A 17,674-nucleotide genomic window follows, 5' to 3' on the forward strand; every position below is an offset into this window, starting at 1 on the left:
AATTGGAAAAAAGCAATTGAAAAATTCAATGAGCATGTAGGTGGAGTTGGTAGTGCGCACAATGAGGCAAGAATACAGCTTGAGAGTTTCAAGAATCAAAGCCAAAGTGTGGAGTATTCATTTTCATCGGGGAAACATGAGCTTGAAGTTGCTTATCGCAAACGCTTGACTTCCATTTTAAAAGTAATTCGATTTTTGTTGTTACAAGGATTGCCTTTTCGGGGACATGATGAGTCTTCGACATCATCCAATAGAGGCAATTTTTTAGAATTGCTCAAATGGTATAGCTCAGAGTGTCCAGAAGTTGCGGCAGTTGTTGGAATGAAAGCACCTGGAAATAATCAAATGATTGCCCCAAAAATTCAAAAGCAATTGGTGAATGCTTGTGCAGTTGAGACCACAAATGCTATTCTAGCTGATCTTGGAGATAGGTGGTTCACTTTACTACTTGATGAGGCTCGTGGCTGTTCAGTGAAAGAGCAAATGACAGTTGTTATTAGATATGTGAACAAACATGGAGAGGTGATTGAATGATTTATGGCTGTAGTTCATGTTGCAACAACTACAGCTGCTTGTTTGAAGGAGGCAATCGACTCTTTATTTGCTAAGTATGGTTTGTCAGTGGTGAGATTGAGGGGTCAAGGATATGATGGGGCTTCAAATATGTCTGGAGAATTTAATGGCTTAAAGTCACTGATAATGAAAGAAAATCCGTATGCATTGTATGTTCATTGTTTTGCTCATCAACTCCAGCTAGTGGTTGTAGCCGTTGCTCAAGCAAATCAATATGTTTGTGATTTCATGTGGATTGTTGGTTCGATTGTAAACACATCTGCATCATCTTACAAAAGGGCCGACAAACTTCGACAACTTGAACATGACAGAAAAGTTAAACTTCTTGAAAGAGGAGAGATTAGTTCTGGTAGAGGACTAAACCAAGAAACTAGTCTAACTAGACCTGGAGATACACGATGGGGGTCTCATCATTCAACTTTATGTCATATTGAACAAATGTGACCATCTGTTATAGAGGTTCTTCAAAATTTGATTGATGATGGTGATCGTTCTTCTAAGGGTTTAAGTAGAACTTTGGTTGAAAGACTGGAGAGGTATGAATTTGTGTTTATTCTACTATTGATGAAACGTATATTGGCAATCACAAATCATTTGTCAACCGTTCTACAAGAGAAAGATCAAAATATTGTGAATGCGATGCGCTTGATCAATAATGTGAAATGCAAATTGCAAAAGTTGAGAGATTCTGGATGAGATATTTTACTTGAGGATGTGAAGAAGTTTTGTAACACTCATTCCATTGGAATAATTAATGTGACAGATAACATCAACAGCCGTAGTCGTTTGAAGAGAGATGGAAAAAATGTTAATTTTTATCACTACTTCCATGTTGAAATCTTTTGTGAAGTAACTTCTTAATTCTTTTTTTATTTACCGTCAATTAAATTCTTTTAAACAGTAACATATTTATTAATTTTTACTTTTGTTGTTTGATTTTTAAATTGTAGGTTATCGATATTATTCTACAGGAGATGGATAGTCGTTTCTCTGAAACAACTACAGATTTGTTGATTTATATGTCATGTCTTGATCCTAGAAACTCGTTCTCTAGATTTGATGTACAGAAGTTAGTGCGTCTAGCTCATTTTTATGAGGATGATTTTTCTTGGAATGAGCGTATGTTGGTTGAACAAGAGCTTGAAACATATATTGATGACGTCAGATCATATGAACGATTTGAAGGCATTTCAGATTTGGGAGGTCTTGCAAAGAAAATGATTGAAACAATGAAGAACTGTGTATTTCCTTTGGTTTATCGGATGATTGAGCTAGCCTTACTTCTTCCAGTTGCTACTGCAACCGTTGAAAGAGTATTTTCGGCAATGAATATTGTCAAAACAGATTTGCGAAACAGGATTGGAGATGAATGGATGAATGATAGTTTGGTAGTCTATATCGAGAAAGATGTTTTTAATACTGTCGACAATGAGCCAATTTTACAACGTTTTCAGAACATGGAATCTCGAAGAATGCAATTGTCACGTATTTGTTAGTAGACTGCTTTAATATTTTAATATTAGTGTACGAGTTTCTTTTCATAATATTGTACCTTTTTCTCTTGTATGCAAGTTATTTAAAAAATATTTTTTAATTACATAGAAGTTATTAACTGTTCAAAAAAAATTCGCCGTGCTCAGAACACGGCCGCCTCTCCATGATTGAATTCCTAGATCCGCCACTGTCATGAACCATCATTGGACGTACCTTTTATAATAAGAAGTATCCCAAGGATAAAAGGGGTTTTTCCCCTTAAGAAAGTGGGCAAGGTGGACAAATCTATGTTCCCATTTTCTACAGTTATATTACAATAGGTTATGAGATCGATTCTTAACATGTACAAAATATATTGTGGGTCATCTTATTCCATACAAAAGATCACTATGTTTGACGAAACCAACAAAACCCTTCATAATTTATTTCCCTTCCAAATTGACATTGCAGTTGAAATTCTTGTTTTTCTTCGCTTATGTGCTTATGACTTCGAAGGATCAAACTAGCTACAGGAGAGCACATAGAGTTGGACTAATTGCTGGATCAATATAATTAACTTTCTTCGCTTTGAATTTCATTTATTTAAAGAATATTAATTAAATTACTAAACAAGTTGGTACTGAAAATTTAAGTGATTTGCCGTTGGAATCCAACACTGACTTATCCATTTGGACAACTTAATTCCTCGTGACTAAGTCAACTGTCCTTATGTGTACGTAAATAAAGTATTGCTGAGGTGATGGACTGAACTACTAATCAATGGCAATATGTGTTATTTGTGACATGTCAAGATAGCTACGTGAATAATATAATTTTGAGCCTCTTCTTCCTAGTTGATATTTTATATCTTTGTTATGTTTTTCAGGGATTAAATATTTTATTCATCGTTTTGTCTCGTTTGTGATATATATATATATATACACACACTAGCTAAGAGAGTATTGAGATGACTCATATATTTGTCGGGATGTATACTATAAATTTAGATTTTATATAAATATTTATTTTAAAATATTCTGAAATGAGAATCATCTTAGTCAAATATTTACATTTTATATTTATATATATGTTAATATAGTTGTCTATTTAATTTATATTATAGATAACATGATGTATGGTGTCACACAGAAAATCATGTTATCGGGATCCTTATAAGTAATAAAGTATAAATAGTAGCTCACAACCAAGATTGATTAGGACAAATCATTGGAACAGTTATAGTATAATTTGGTATTAGTCTGTCTTGACTATAAAATTACACTAGTACACATGTGTGTATTGAGCAGGACCGTTTGAGGTTATTTGATTTCTACTGACTACATAAAAGAACAGAACCTCTGTTATTATGAATGTACGCCCTCTTAATCCCTATATAATAACAAGCACGTATACTTAGTATTTATTTATTTAACTTATCAATGGGTGAGATTTATTCGTTAAATCAATAAACCCAATGAGTTGGGAAATAGTACTGTTTATATGATGTGTTGTTGATTATAGAAGAAATTTATGTCCTAATTATTTAGGTTGATGATGCCCCCTTGAGGAGCTCATAAGGATTATTATGTAAACTCTGCAGGTGGACTTAATTCAACATGATAATAAAGTTGAGTGATACTACTCTTTGAATCATATGTTAATTAATTGGGTTGTTAGTAACTCAATTAATTAACGGGCATACGATACCTTAAACACGGGGAGATTAATACACTCATGATAAGAAGGAGCTCATATTGTAATATGGGATTGATGCGGTAATTCAATAATAACGCTTTAGTGGTATGAGTTATTATTGATGGACTTGAGTTGGGTGTTCGTGCCGAACACAAGAAGCCCAAGCCCATCAAGAGGTCTAAACCAATTCCTCGTCTAGGTCCCTGTTGTAACCTATATATAAAGTCTCGCATCCACCCATCCACAACTTGGTTTTGGTATGTTTTTTTCTCTACCTTCCTAGGGTCGGCGGCAAAGTTATAAAAGGAGTAGATGGTGCCCCCTAAAACCTAATTTTCCATAATTCTCTTCTCCTCCTTGTGGTCGATGCCCCTTCTTCCCTTGCTAGGGCTGGCACCCCTCCCCTCCTCATTGCCAAGGGTCGGTACCCCCTCCTCCTTGCTAGGGTGGGCGCCCCTCCTTGCTAGGATCTCTTGGTGGGCGGCGGATTGGAGAAGAGGAAGAAGAAGATTAGAAGACACCCCATCCTAGAGCTTCCTTGGTGGCTAGCGGTTTGGATCCAAAGAGGGGAAGGGTGGTTGTTGTCTTGGTAAATCATCGCCCACACGACGTCCAAGAAGAGGAGAAGAATACAACAGAGGATCAAGAGGTCTTTGGCTACAAAGAAAAGGTACAACTAGTTTTTTGATTCGTTGCGTAATTAGTTTAGTTTTCTTTATATCGATTTTGAATACTAACACAAGAGGCCAACGATCTTGTACTTTGATCAAGGTGTGTTTTGATTTGTCCAGAACTTGCTTGATTGATCAAATACATGTCTGATCTAACATGCGGATTGTTAGGAAAAGTTCTGTACTTGTACAATTTTTATACAGGGAAATTTAAACAGAATAGAATTCCAGTGCCTTCAATATTGACGAGGAGAAAACTTAAGTTAGATGAAGACAGTGCTGAGTGATCCTAGAGCTAAGAGCTACGGACTTGTACACCATAGATAAAGCCAACAGGCGCGTTAAAGTGAGAATCATGGAAGGGGTCCCTAGCGCAAGTCCTCCGACACTCAAATTAGAACAGTAGTCGAGTGAAAAATGGAGAAGACGATAAACAGTAGAACAATAATACTATACAGATGTGTGTATGCGCATAGGTGAGTGTACCTGGCCAATAAAGATGATCCCATTTTTATACCTTCTCTCGTAACCTCTGTAATTAATGGGATGACAGAGAAAGTTTGGTGTCAGAGTATGTCAAGTTGTGAGTATGTACGACAACATATGTTAGAGTAATGATATATTCCCTGACAGACTGTTATGATTCTCTAACAATGTTGTCTCCTAGAGAGAGCCCTATTAGGACCAAGGGGAGGTAGGTGGGGACGAGGGGGGGGGGGGGGGGGTTAATAGCTTCTCTCACTTTGACAAAGATAAACTACAGCGAAATACTTGAAGCGAAGAACTCTCCAATGCTAACATGAGGATTTACTTGATATCCACCTCCTCGAGGTGATTAATCTAAGGATCCAGTTCTCTCTCACACATACACTATGAAAGATCTCATTCTCGAAAATAATCTAGAGGTGGAGAAGCCTCATATAAGCTCAAGAAAAAGAATACAATTTGAAACAAGGAAACAAATGCAAATATAAATTGAAACGCGACTTAGTACTTTAAACCTTGATTTGCTTGAGCTTTTCTTGCTTTGAAATGTCTCTTAAAGGTGGGCAATACAACAACACTTGTCTCTCCCAAATCTCAAGAACTAGCTTCGAAAGTTCTATGGAGAACGGTCACAAAAAAACCGTTTTATAGGGTTACTTAGCTTTGGCGCCTTAATTGCTTAAGAATCTCTTAAGCGATTACCATGTGAGCAACATGCTTAGAACGGTTATATTTTCAAACCTTAACTGATTACCCTAATCGCTTAAGAGGGGTGGAATCGAATTGCTTGATCGATTCCGCTCCCTTCTGCTCGATCGCGAGAAAGACTATAAGCAATTAAGAAGGAATGCTTAATCGCTTACCACAGCTGAAGCGATTAAGATAATCGCTTCAACATCTTTTTATTTCTTCACAGAAAGGATCTTAAGCAATCACCCTGATCACTTAAGGTCTGCTGAATCTCTTTCCCTAAGAGATTCAACAACTTTTTGTAGTCGTGATTTTGAGCCTTAAGCGATTAAGTTGGAGCTTAATTGCATAATCTCCGCCAAATCGATTGCCAATCGATTTGGCAACCCTAGCTCCTAAACCTGAGTCATAGGGTTCTTTATCCAATATCCGGTTAATCGTGATCTGTTGGAACTTCTCATTACCTAGTATTCGGTCACCCTTGATCTGCTGAGACTTCTTCACCAAGTGTCCGGCCAATCCTTTGACCCACTTAGACTTTTCTCCTCATACCACCTACTTGGACTTTCAAACACCAAGTGCCCAGTCAACCTTTGACACACTTGGATTTTCAATACACGGCTTCACTCACAAGGACTTTTCACTACCTAGCTTCACTCACTAGGATTTTCCCACCTGACTTCACTCACTAGAACTTCCACATCTGTCTGGCTTCACTCACTAAGACTTTTCATCTATCTGACTTCACTCGCCAGAACTTTTTGTCTATCTGGCTTCACTCGCCGGAACTTTCTCACTGCCCGACTTAACTTACCAGGACTTTCTCATTATCCGACTTCACTCACTGGGACTTTTCACACCTAGTTTCGGTCAAAATTAACCTGGTTTTTCTTCTTCTTCTCTCAACCATCCTATTGGTCATGTCTCCGCTTAACATCTAGTTAGGACATTCCCAATCAAATATTCGGTCAACCTTAACCTACTTGACTACTCTCTGACTTCAAACTAGCCAACCTTTTACTAGAAGAGACATGCACCAATATTTCCTTAATGGACAATTGCATATGCAATTTTCATATATTATCAAACATCAAAACTCAAGATTAAATCAAATTGGTCAACTTTGACCAAGGAATAATTGTACCAACAATATCCCCTTTTTTATTTTTAACAATACGTTTAGGTCCGATCGATTCTAGGACGACCGACTATAGCTAGACTAGGAATTATGTTTATGAAAAGTGGAAAGTTGAGCCTCATAAGTCCGGTCGGCGCTAGAGCCAGACAGATATTAGTTGAGAGCCTTTGTATTTTAGAGAAATGAGGAGCTGAACCCCTAAAATCCGACCGAGTTTATACTTGAAGATTTAGAATCCGTTTGAACAATATGTTCGATCAGACTTTATGTCAGGGGTTCATTTTACACTCAGCCGCTATATTTAAATACATAGTTCTGTCCATTAGAACGATGTGCTTAATGTGTCCAATTGACCCCTTGATCCGATCAATCAAAGCACTCGACGATGATACTAAGCCTATTTCAACATAACATTGTATAACTTGAGAATTAATTTCTTTTTAACTTTAACTACCATATCAACCGCTTTTCTAAACATCCAACGCTACTTTGAGCGTCTATTTTACTTGCTGTATCAAACATATTATTATTTATCTTCTAATATCTTTAACAATTTCATATTAAATATTTCTCTTTTCTCGAGTTTGGCGTACTCTAGATATGACAATATTTTTAATAATAAAATCACACTGTGTGCTATCTCGGCTGCACGAACTTTACCATTGACTTCTACAATCGATATCTTAATTAAATTATATTTTAAATACATGTTGACTAATATCTTTTCGAATAGATTTAATTTCCACGGTAATTTCTATGAACTATCATAGTCATTAGCCGTCTCTGACCTTCTTAATTCGTACGACTTTATCCTACATATTTTAAAATTTTATAATTGGAATTATCACTCAAATTAAGTTGAATGTTTAATTACCATATCATCTATATTATTTTAAGATCGAGTGATTTAAGCATTCTATTAGTATGTAATCCCAGGTGTCCTTATTGATTAAGTTATAATTCATGGTGCTTGATTGTTGTGTTATGTTGAAATAATGTGCAATAAAAGAGAATTTAGATAATTTAAATAAAAAATGATAAATCAAAAACGGCGATGAGAACTTTCTCATATTCAATGTTGACTTCTGATATGTTTATTTTTTTTTTTCATTTGTTGTTAATTGGATAACTACTGATTAACTACAAATGTTTTAAAAGTATTTTTTTTATAACTTTGCAAAACAGCCTACTTTTTTTTTGTAATAAAAAGGAATTTTTTATAATTTTCAAAAATAAATAAAAAATTGTTTATAATTTTTAGATTTTTATTATTTCCTAATATATTTAAGCAGCTGCTGGTGGTGCATGCATTCTGAGCCGTTGACTTTACTAATCTAGCTGAGACGTGTCGGCTTCGCTCCTCTGACGTCACACACACGTGTCGACGGACACGGTACATCCGTACGTACTTGCCCCGTGACCCCACTTGCTTTCCTTCTACCTTTTCTTCCTTCCTCTTCCTCCCCTGCGCAGTTTATTTAGATCCCTTCCCTCCGCTTCTCCTTCTCCGCTTCTTCCATTTCGCGCCGTTTACTTGCAGTCGCAGACCGTGAAGGTGAAGATGAAGATGGAAGGAAGGAAGAGGGGGAGATCGGCAGTGGACGGATTAATGGAGGCGGAGGGAGAGAAGCAGAGAGAGTTGGACTTGAGCGGCATGTCCCTCGACTCCCTTCCCAATCCTGCTTCCGTCAATCTCGCCCTCATCACCAAGCTCGACCTCTCCAACAATAATCTCCGGGTTTTTTTTTTAAATTTGAAGAGCGCAATTAATTATTTCTTTTCCATTTAGTAATTAATTTATTGTTCGATATGGTTCTGTTTTCTTGAATCGACGACGATGATGAATATTGAGGTTTGAACAGAGCATACCGGAGTCGTTGACGGCGAGATTGCTGAATTTGGTGGTGCTGGATGTGCACTCGAACCAGCTGAGGACGCTGCCGAACTCCATCGGCTGCCTCTCCAAGCTCAGGGCCCTCAACGTCTCCGGCAACCTCCTCGAGGGCCTCCCCAAAACCATTGAGGACTGCCGGTGAGTTCGCCGCCGCAGATGACTTGGATTTTTTGTCTTGTAGAATGAACGGAATTTTTGAGTGTTCGATCGATCGATCGATGAGTTGACACAGGGCACTGCAAGAGCTGGCGGCGAATTTTAACAGGCTGACGTCGCTGCCGGAGACGATGGGCTTCGAGCTCCGCGACCTGCGAAAGCTCGCCGTCAACTCCAACAAGTTGTCGTTCCTCCCGTCGTCCACCTCGCACATGACCTCGCTCCGCGTCCTCGACGCCCGGCTCAACTGCCTCCGCTGCCTTCCCGACGGCCTCGAGAACTTACTATGCCTCGAGGTCCTCACCGTCGCCCACAACTACCACCACCTCACCGCCGTCCCTTACTCCCTCGGCCTCCTCCGTTCGCTGCGAGAGCTCGACGTCAGCTACAACGCCCTCACGCACCTCCCCGCCTCCCTCACCTGCCTCCCCGCCCTCCGCTCCCTCCGCGCCGAGGGCAACCCCCTCGTGTCGCCGTCCCCGAGGGTCCTCGACCAGGGTCTCGACGCCGTGCGCGACTACCTCGCCGCCAAGATGCACGCCGACGACGCCGACGCGATGAAGAAGAAGAAGCAGCAGCAGCAGAAGCAGGGGTCGTCGTGGATCAAGAAGCTAGTAAAAGTGCGGTACGTTTCCCGCGGCAAGCGGCAACGTCAGCTCTGGCGACGGGCTGATGACGGCGGACTACCGGTGGGTCGACGGCGATTCCTCGCCGGGCTACGCTGGTATCTTCTCGCCGCGCCGTTTGTTCTCGCCGCGCAAAATTATGTAGAAATTAATATTGTTACTTAAAGTTAGTAAGGATCAAATTAAATCTTTAACTAATTAATTAGTTAATAAAAAATATTTTTGTTGGTAAATTACATGAGGTGTAAGTGTATAAAATAAATACCTGGGTGTTTGGTTGGAAGGAATAACAATGGGAAATAAAAAAAAATTCAGTTAATTTTATTGATTATTTTTAGGATGATCATTTTAATTTCATAGAAATTTTCCACATGTCATCAGAATAAATCAGTAAGTACACGTGATGATTAACTCAGATATTCAGTATCTTTTGATTACGCCTCCCATTTGGAAGAAAAATTTCTATAAATACATAGTAGATAGGATTTGAATCGTGAATATCTTGATGATAATTTAAATATCTTATCATGGTATCATGATCATGGGGACAAGATTGGGAAATAAAAAAAAATGGAATCCCCACATCAGCGGCCCCCTAGAGCCGATCCCACGAATATGGAGGGAGATAAATGCAAGTACACAGCTGAAAGCGCATAGCTGGGACGTTAACTTCAGACAATGACATTCCGAGGATCGAACCATAAACCTTTTGACTACGAAATCATGTGTCTCTAACTGTGTTATACCCTGGGGACAACAAGATTGGGAAATAAAGAAAGGATTGAAAGTCCCTAGGTGGATCTTTGATTCGAGGGATTGACAGTGGATCCCACTAATTTAATACCCCAAATATGAAATAAGTCATTATTTAGTAAAACATGAGGAATGAAAATCTGCCATTACCATTTTCCATTTCTATAATTCTCGTTTTTATTCCGATTTTATTCCGCGAATCAACCCCATTAGTGATTGTAAAATAGTGCAATAAATGTTTCAATTCATTTTTTTTCCAATAAACTACGAGACAGCGGAGCCAGGTTATGATTTACCCGGATGGTAGCCCAGAGGCCGACGACGTCGAATCTCAAATTTACAGTGAGAAATAAATGGAAAATATAAGAAAAAGAGGAATTAACCCCGGGCGACGATGTTAGAGTTGGTGGCCATTGCTCACAATCTGGAATCAGTCCGGGTAAATTATCCGAATTGGCTCCACCAAGTACGAGTTCTTTTAGACAAAAACATAAAAAGGAGTTCTTTTTAGATTTTTTTATTATGAATTATCAAAATATCATCTACCTATTACCATATTATAGTATGATACCCCTTAAAGTTGGTATCTAAATTCTATGAGAAATTATAATAGTTATAATTTATAATTGCTACATCATGCTATTGAGTAATGTTAAGTTGAGTTGAATAAGATATTATCCTTTATACATGTAGAGGGATATTGCGGTGATAAAGGAGAGTTCATCTTTCATGGGTCAATTAACGTGGTATCCATCAGAGTTAAAGCGGTCAACATCGGAGCTTACGGAAAGAGCCTCGGCAAACGTAACTGTCTGGTTATCCTGATCGGCAAATGAGTGGCCGACTGGATCACCCGACCGTTTAGATAAATGAACATCATGGGCGCATCAGACGAACGGACAACCCGTAGTTGGTTGTTTCAGTCGGCAAGAAAATGAGCTGCTCGGATCGTCCGTTCGACAGGAAATTAAAGCGAGCCGCTCGGACCGTCCGTCTGGCGAAAAAATGACGCTACATAGGAGGAGACGAGAAAACAAAAAGAGACCACTCCTTTTATCATTATTAAATATGAAGTAAGACTAAGAAGAACACTATATTTATCATTAATACATAGAAGTTAAGATAAAGAAATCTTCCTCTGATAATTAATATCATTAAATAAGGACAGATGAATGATCACAAAGAAAGGTATAAAAGGTTATGCTAGGTATGAGGAAAAGTAAGATTAATCTATTTTTCAAATACTATTTTCTCTTTCCGATTTTAACTTGAACGTTGGAGGGTCAATGCAGGGACACCTTTCTTGATTTAGTTTTTATTTTGCAGGATTGAGATTTTCATCCTGTCCATAGTCATCCCATCTTCGACTTTCCAGCTTCCTTCATTCGGACAAGATCAAGGGATATTTCGGATAATAAAAAAAATATTATTTTGATGATTAATGGAAAAAAGAGTTCTCTTTGAAAGATTTCAAAATTTCTACAAGTCACCACAAGATCTTTTATACAGTGGTGGCTACGCACCGGCAATTGTGAGTCGAGCATGAAATGGGTTGGCTAGACATGACCTAACGCTAAGCCTTGCCCTACTCGACAGGCCTGGCATAGCCTGCCCACGGCCCAATTAAGCCGCAAATTCAAATGGCAGAAAGAATTTTGCATTATTGATATAAATTATATTGTAATCGTCTGTCTAAACGGGCTAGATGTTATTAATATAAATTAAAAAAAACTTTAAAAAAATAATGTGCAAAACGTGCCTACATCTTACTTTATTGTTTTGAAAAGTCAAAAAGTTTGACTTCTGATAAAAGGAAGGAACGCCAGTAGATTTATTTATTTTTGAAAACAAAAAAAAAAAAATCAAAAGGTGGAGAATACCTTTCAAGTCTAGCCATCTTTAAAGTTGACTTTTCGAGCATGTATTTTACCTTCTAGATTGCTTGCCTTTAATTTATTTAAAACATAATCTTTAATTAAGTGGAGGGGTCTCATTAAGCTTGCACATGAAGCAAATTAATGGATTCCACAAAAGCGGATTTGGCAAAGGATTAATTTAAGAGCATTTTCTCTAAAACACACTTAAATTTTAAAATTTCTTAAAAGACACATCATACGTTAATGTTTATCAAAGAATGCATATATTTTCAAAAAATATATAAAAATTTAATTGATTTATCAAAAACATATATAAAAAATCTTGACAATATTTAAAGCTATTTGTTTTAAAAAAAATCATTTCATTAAACTCATGATAATCTCTTAAATTTATTCATATTTTTATTTTTAATTTTACATCTTTACTTCAAAAGTTTATTTTTAAAATTCAAAAAGAGTGAGAAAATATCATTTATTGTAATATATCTACGAAAATTGCGTGCAAGAAAGGAAAGAGATCACGAAAGACACAAGGTTCCATGGCGTGAAGGCATTGAAATGTATGATAATTATTATTTGGTAATTAAATGCTAATTGATTCCTCTAATCAATGCTAATCCGAGTCACGACAAATCCCTTTGACCGCATATACCAGCCGTGGACGTCAACGGCGAACGATAAGGCAGGCGCGAGGACCACACAGGGACCCGCCACAATTGACTCAACTGAGGTCGACGACATGACTTCCCGCCCACCAACCCCACCTCCGCGATCGCCGTCGCCGTCAACTTTGACCCACTCCGCCTTCGATCAAGTCGCCAACGTTCGGAACGGATCAAACACGACGAATTTCTAGAGATATTGTTTTCTTTTTTTAATAGATTCGATGTTGGATCCATTCCACAAGCTGCCAAACTTTGACAGATCCCGATCACTCTTCTCGTCTTTTTTTTTACAAAAAGAAAACATTAAAAAGAATTTACTTGAAGGGTGCGGTGAGTTCCGGCCGGTCAAAAGGGTTGTACGACCGGCGACGAGTGGCTGATATGGCTGCGCGGGTCGGCGGCAGCGGCAGCGGCGGCGGCGGCGGTGTGGCGGTGCTCCCCTTCGTACGTCACGATCAGCATCGAGGGGTCCTGCGGCGCACGCTCCACGTGTTTCCTCGCCGGGCACCCGCGCACGCTGCTGCACTTGTAGTAGCCCCTGCGATGGCGAGCGAGCGAGCGGTCAGGCCACGCGTTCAGCAGTAAAAGATTGGACGGTAGAGATTATGGGGAGTAGGGAGGAGCATATTTACCGGGGGTAAGGGGAGCCCTTGATCGGCTTCTGGCCGTACTTGCGCCACGAGTACTCGTCGGCCGGTATGTCGGCGTTGCGCGAGCTGATCGACGGCACGCGTATCGTCTTCTTCACGCGAGGTTTCCTGAGGACGATGAGGGCGACGAAAGTTAGATTAAAAGAAAACTATGTGCGATGAGGGAGACGGAAGGAGGAGGAAAGGGGAGGATTTGGGGATCTTTATTTACTTTTTCTTGGAGCAGTGGCAGCGGCCGCCGGCGTGCTTCCCCGACAGGGAATTATGCGCGTGGCTGTGCCCTTCTCCGAGGCAGATTTTCTTGTGGGAGGAGGCGAGGGGCGGCCTCCCGGAGGAGGGGGCCGCGGTGGCGGGGGCTGGCACGGGTGCCGCCGAGAGGATGATCGGACCGATCTTGCCGTTCGAGACGCTGCCGTCGCCGGTGAGGGACGATAGGAAGGAGGAGTTGGCGGAGGAGGAGGTGGCGGAGGTGCTGAAGCTGAGGGTGAGCGCGGTGTCGGCGTGGTCGGCGGTGGATTTCGCGAAGTCCAAGGTCAGAGCCTTAGGCGCCACCATCAGGCGCGGCGGCGGCGGCGCCGTCTGGGCCTCCGCCTTCGCCGGCTCTGGGGTCTCGCTGAAGCCCTCGTGAACGCCGACGGCCGGGGCAGCGACGACAGGGCCGCGGCGGAACCGCGCGTGGCCGGTGCGATTAAGCACGGAGATCACCTTCTTGAGCTTGGAGACGGTGAGGTCGGGTATCTCACGGCAGTCGGCGGAAGACCGCTGGAGGGAGAGCTGGAAGGCGAGGTTCTCCAAGCTACGCAACCCGGCGCCGGCCGCCTCCTTCACCGCCCTCACGTCGTCCATCTCCCTTCGACCCTGCAGATCGACGGCCATCATCCTTCCGAAAGATCAATTGCACGGTCGAGATTAGATCCAAGAGAAGAGAGGAAGACGACCAAAAACCGAGTGGGTAACGGAGCGGGCGGCTTATAATATATTCACGGGCCGCATTAATTTCAAAAACCCCCCTCAGAGTTTCCATTTTTACGGATTTTTTTTATACTCACAATAAAGTAAACAATATGCGTTCTTTTTAAAAGTCAACTTAAAAAAAAAACTTTTTAAAAAGTGTGTTTATTGCTCCACTCGATGCTGCAATTAATATATTCCCACCTACAAGTTGACCGAACTCCGAGTATTTTTTTTTACAGGATCCGCTGCAACACGATAAGGAAGCCTAGATCCACCGTCCGATCTCCGATCATACGAATCGGAAAGCAAAAAACGCATCGTCCAGTGCGGTTTCCGCGGCACGAGTTGACTGTAGCAACCAATAGGATTTTGAAACGTAGGGAAGCGGTTGCGTGCTAGCGGGCGGAGATCGAGGGATCGGATCCAAACCGCAATGTCAAGGAACACCAAGTAGCAAAGTCATCGACGGAAATCCGCGTGTTGACTTCCAGCAGAAGTCGTAGCCAGGAAGGCAACGCGAATCTCACGCCAAGATTCGTGTCGGGAAAAAAACACGGTCCGTTGGATCGTCGCTGCCTCCCCCTGCGGGTTCCGGTGAGTTGACCGCCGCAACACGAGGCAATCGTGCGTGGAACGCAAAATCTTGAAAATTTTTGTGTTTTTTTTATGTATAAAGAATTAAAGAAATTGGAATCAGATCTATTAAAGATTTGTTATCGATGAGCAAAACGGGTCAACTCGTGTCGACTTGTCAACTGATCACAGGATGCCGTCCGTTGGCACTTCGTCAAGTGGATGAAAAGCTGAAAGCTTGAAGTATCGTGTGCTCGAAGTTCAATGATATTGACTTGCCAGTTAATTTACGATTTTCTTTTCCCATTAATTTTGTTTTATTTTATTGAACGTAGAAATAATAAAATTGTATTGTTTTTTTAAAGTTTGTATTATAATCCGTTTTTATGTATTTTCTTATTTAATTGTGTATGCCATCCAGCTGTATTCACTATAATTTCAATTGAAAAATAATATATAAAATCGAATTTTCTAAATACCTTCCTTTTGGAGTAAATAAAAAAATATTTATTTAAATTTTATTTCCATCCGAAATTATCAAAATATGGATTTCCTTTGTCTTAAAATTCGTCTTTAATAGAGTCATAAATAAGCCGAGCTAAGTTAAATTTTGGGATGTCCAAATTTATTTGATAATATAATCAAATCGAGCTAACCTAAGCTTAAAATGAATAAGTTTTTGAAATAAGTGTTCAAGGTTGACTTGGTTTATTTTTTATAAGCTTGAGCTCTTTTGAATCTTGACTTGGTTTATTTTTTATAAGTTTGAGCTTGTTTGAAACTTGACATGAGCTTGGTTCGGTTAGATGTTATCAAACTTTTAATTCAAAATGATAATCTCAGTTAGCCTCATTGACTATCTCTCGAGGTGACCGGCCCAGTCCCACAGAAGTTTCCCATTGGTCACTAGGGTAAATCGAGAAGTGTACACGGCGGCCAACCCAGAAGCCCAACATCTTTTGGTTACGCCCCCCCATTTGGAGGAACAATTCCTACAAATACGCCGTAGCTAGGATTCGAACCGCGGGTGTCTGGGTGACAACCTGGATGTCCTACCGCGACACCATAGCCCCGGGGATATCAAGCTCTCAATTCAAGCTTAGCTTGAGCTTGGTTCGACTTTAGCTTGAGCTTGGTTCGAGCTTGGTTCATTTATATATTATCAATCTCTTAATTTAAGCTTGCTTGATTGTTTAAAATTTTGAATTATTTGATTGGTTATTGAGCTTAATAATTTAAATTTATTTATTTTATTATCTATTTAGCATATTGAAAATAGTTTTATTAAATATAGTTCGTGAACAATGTTCACGAACGTTGTTTATGAACATTGTTCACGAACATTGTTCACGAACGTTGTTCACGAACATTGTTCACGAACGTTAACAAGCTGAACACATATGTGTTCAACTGTTCAAGCTTATTTGTTTAGCTTAACGAGCTGTTCCAACTTGTTTGTTTAATTAATCTTATGTATATTGAACGAACATAAACAAACTCTTACCAAGTTGAATACCAAACTTGTTCACAAACGTTTGGTTCATTTACAGTCCTACTCTTCAATATGACGTGCTGGGCGCACTCAAATATTTCTAGGAGACTTTCCATGATTTTTAAGTAGGGTCCATGTTGTGATATTTTTGTTATAGCACATTTGAGATGGATCTCAATATGTAACAACTGGCCATTTAATCAGAACCGATCCACGTATCATAAGCTTTATTTTAGCTATTGTACACTCCACCGTAAGTACCGATGGACATGGTTTATTAAGCACATATTCGTTTTTTTCTACAGTTAAGATAGTCATCAAATTATGTTTCCAATCAATATAATTTTCTCCAACAAATTAGTTGTTAGTTAGAATCAAAGAAAGTTGATGTGGAGATGACGAGAGGCCCCATCCCGCTGCTATGATGGAGGTCAAAATCAAGACGGTCAACGGATGAACGGTCTTGGTCTGTCGAATAGACTGTCTTGACCGGTCGGGAGAGGTATATTCCGACCATGGGTTAAGTACCGACCCACCGTCTCCAACACGGAGTAATCAAACCGACGCTCAAGGGATGTGTAGAAGCCGAGTCAAGTGGCTCTCCCGCTCGGCGCGACAGTGGTCTTTTAGTCGACGCAGAGTAATCAAACCGACGCTCAAGGGGTGCGCAGAAGCCTAGCTGAGCGGCTCCTCCGCTCGGCCTAGCAGCAGACTTGACATCAACCGAGCACGCGAACAGTGAACTGCCCACCGAGCGGCTAGCCCACTCGGCCAAGCAATAGAGCATGTGGACAGTGGGATTCCGGCCGAGCGACCATCCTGCTCAGCCCAGCAACGGACGACACTTGGACAGGGGACTTTTAGCCAAGCGGCTATCCTGCTCGGTGTGGCAGCGGACGCAAGGATATCATAATCCTGGCCGAGCGGCCATTCCATTCCGCTCGTCCAAGCAACAGACACAGCGGAATATCCTTCGACATCCTTTTGGGAGCTAGTGCTGTCACGCCCCGAGAGTAAGGTTGTCCGACGAAAATCGGACAGCACCTCCCCTGTAGCAGTGACAAATAGAACCGGTATACAACACCACAGATAATACGTATACAAATATATATCACAACCACGCAGATAATATACAGCCCACACGGCTGGACAATCAAACACAGCGGAAACAAGAATAACAAAGATAAAATAACAAAAACTCACCGCGGGCCGGCCCGGCTTGACTCATCGGCAAAACAACCAAATACAAATAACAAGTCCACAACTCAATTATTACAATGCTAAATTCAAAGGTTTAACTCACAATAA

The 17,674-nt window shown here is 40.4% G+C and overlaps 2 protein-coding genes and 1 pseudogene across 2 annotated transcripts; 2 read left to right on the forward strand and 1 right to left on the reverse strand.

The window, feature by feature from the left end:
- Positions 1-537: 537 nt before the first annotated feature.
- Positions 538-2,069, forward strand: LOC121972772 (zinc finger MYM-type protein 1-like). Its single transcript, XM_042524408.1, has 4 exons — positions 538-922; positions 1,031-1,144; positions 1,337-1,422; positions 1,524-2,069. Exons 1-4 carry the CDS (start codon positions 538-540, stop codon positions 2,067-2,069), a joined length of 1,131 nt encoding a protein of 376 aa, XP_042380342.1.
- A 6,079-nt stretch (positions 2,070-8,148) lies between these two features.
- On the forward strand, positions 8,149-9,638 carry LOC121971095 (annotated as a pseudogene).
- A 2,940-nt stretch (positions 9,639-12,578) lies between these two features.
- Positions 12,579-14,308, reverse strand: LOC121971096 (WRKY transcription factor WRKY51-like). Its single transcript, XM_042522203.1, has 3 exons — positions 13,559-14,308; positions 13,330-13,455; positions 12,579-13,235 (listed from the first exon to the last, which is right to left on the reverse strand). Exons 1-3 carry the CDS (start codon positions 14,224-14,226, stop codon positions 13,043-13,045), a joined length of 987 nt encoding a protein of 328 aa, XP_042378137.1. The 5' UTR covers positions 14,227-14,308; the 3' UTR covers positions 12,579-13,042.
- Positions 14,309-17,674: the final 3,366 nt, after the last annotated feature.

The sequence above is a fragment of the Zingiber officinale genome, chromosome 4A (genome assembly GCF_018446385.1).
Source record: "Zingiber officinale cultivar Zhangliang chromosome 4A, Zo_v1.1, whole genome shotgun sequence".
In the NCBI taxonomy this organism is placed as follows: Eukaryota; Viridiplantae; Streptophyta; class Magnoliopsida; order Zingiberales; family Zingiberaceae; genus Zingiber; species Zingiber officinale.